Raw genomic sequence first — 2,392 nt, forward strand, 5'->3', positions numbered from 1 at the left:
TTTCCCTTCTCTTTGGTTATTCTCCGGCCACGAGTTTCATAAACCTTTCTTGGATCTTTTATTGCTCCCATTAACAAGCACAACATCGATTCCCATTGATTCCTGTTGATGGAGTCACCAGCAAACACTAATCTTTTACCTCTAATAAGTTCCAACATCTGAGTAGCATTGAATCTGTACCATACAAAAGTCACAAGCTAAGAATTGTTTTATTTCAAACTTTCTTATTACTCTTCCAACTCTATTACTAGCCAGACAATGAAAGTGTACAACTTAAGCAATGGATCCACACACATACAAAAAAAAAAGAGGAAAAAAACAAGGGGCAAAAGAGTCAAGTTCTTATTGTTTTACCTTGGAATGTCACAATCTTGAGGTTGCCACCTCCATTTCATATAATTCTTATCCAATCTCCCATTATTTTCACAACTAAAACCTTCATCAATGTAGGGACATGAAGCATTTGTGTACAAAGGATAGTTCTCATCAAAAACCCACTTCCCTTTTGTGATGTCACATTCTTTCTTATTCACCACCTGAAGCACATCACTAGAAACTTCTTCTTTCTTAGACAAAGTAATAGACACATTCTTCTGCTGCTGATTCCAAATAGAAATACTACTATTGGTACTATCTATTTCAAGACCCTTAGAAGAAACAGTTTCAGATTTGGTCGAACGGTTACCGAAAAAGGTCAATTTTTTTTCACTATTTATATCATAAGCCACTGATCGTGGCTGACTTTCCTTTTCCAAGATTCCCTCAAATGTTGAAAAGTTAGAAACTTGGGACTCATTTTCAACTCTACTGAAATGGGTACTCACCAAAATCGAGTTCTTGATTTGGGTTGCTGAGTAATTTCTGTGAAGACCAGTTAAAGATTGAATCTTGAAAGGAGATCTGAGACCCAAAGAGACTGAAGCAGCAGTAGTCGTACTGTTGAACTGAAAATGAGTTTCTTGACGACTATATAGTGGAAGATTGAGAACCCATATAGAGAAAAAGATGAAAAATATTAGAGAAAATGAAATGGTGAAAGAGAAAAGCCATAGCCTTGTAGGTTTAATGGAGAAACTTCTCTGTTTCTCCATGAGATTTTCTCTGAGTAAACTGCTTTTTTTTTTCTCAGGGTTTTTTTCTTCTTCTATTATAGTACTCCACTACAAGTCAAGAAGAGTGGTTAAGGTATGGTAATGCACTGTGGCACATGCAATAATTTAATATACTAATATATTACTACAACTAATCAAAAGAAAATGGATAAGTTCAATTCAAAATGATTAATAAAACAATGACCGGGAAAAAGCAGATAATGAGAATTGTGACAAAATTGATGATGGGGTGGTGGAAAAGGATAATGTGAGAATTGACAAAAGTGAGTGAATTTGGTTTTCTTTAACTTTTGGTTACACCTTAACTCCATTCAAAGGAGTAGTTGTCAAATATGCACATGCTGTAAATATACCTAGGGCAAGAGGCATGACCCTATTTTTTCAAGACAGCGGTGCTTAACTTGCATGCAACTCCCTCTGGTCCACAAACTAATAGTTTATTTGTTCGTTGTTGAAAATTTAATGTTTTAGAGTGTGTCATTGGTAAGGAGGAATAAAATATTTCATAAGATTTTCCAAATTTCTCTTGGTCAAAATATTTTGTATAAAATTATTAATGTGAATAATTAACGTAAATGAAGGAATTCGAATGTTCATTAATAATATCTTCATTAAAATTATTTTTTAAATATATATAATAAATGTTAAATTCTTTTAATTTATAGGTGATAAAGCATAACTTAAGGGAGGTCTTTTGAAAATTCTCTCTTTTAATTAGAAAAAAAAAGTCACTGGCACATGCTGACATCCAAAGGTGCGGAGGAATTTGATAGCAATATACAAACAACTAATCCAGAATAGAAATCAGATTTGATATTCTATATTTCCATTATTTTTTGTTATAAATTTTATATTTCCTTTACAGCAAATTTTTATATTTCCATCTAAGATATTTTAATTTTGAAATATAAATAATCTATTAAAAAATTATGTATAATTTATAAGTGATTATAAGAATACTACACAAAAATTATGATAAATTATTCAGAAGAGAGAGCAGATAATGGAAACGTGTGCTCAGCTTCTGGCGGAATTATGGAAAAGATGGTGACAAAAACGGGTGACGTTTTTTTTTTTGCAAGTATAAAATATAAATGGTTATTGAAAAATATTTTTTCTTTTCTTTTCCTTTAAAACAAATTAGTTACATCTTGGCAATGAATAAAAAATTTTGGCCATTGTGGTCCCATACTGCCCCTAACTTTTATAACATGGGTTCATTCTATTTCAATAAATCTTTTTCAAATATTAAATAATTATAAATAATAGATTTTAGAGTT

The 2,392-nt window shown here is 31.4% G+C and overlaps 1 protein-coding gene across 1 annotated transcript; it reads right to left on the reverse strand.

Annotated features, from left to right (window-relative positions):
- Nucleotides 1-2: 2 nt before the first annotated feature.
- Nucleotides 3-1,274, reverse strand: LOC125866366 (protein trichome birefringence-like 6; the record flags this gene model as incomplete). Its single annotated transcript, XM_049546775.1, has 2 exons — nt 355-1,274; nt 3-174 (listed from the first exon to the last, which is right to left on the reverse strand). Coding segments are annotated over exons 1-2 (909 nt in total), but the record flags the coding sequence as incomplete, so codon positions are not given.
- Between the last annotated feature and the right edge of the window lie 1,118 nt (nt 1,275-2,392).

Source organism: Solanum stenotomum, chromosome 1 (genome assembly GCF_019186545.1).
Source record: "Solanum stenotomum isolate F172 chromosome 1, ASM1918654v1, whole genome shotgun sequence".
NCBI classification, from domain to species: domain Eukaryota; kingdom Viridiplantae; phylum Streptophyta; class Magnoliopsida; order Solanales; family Solanaceae; genus Solanum; species Solanum stenotomum.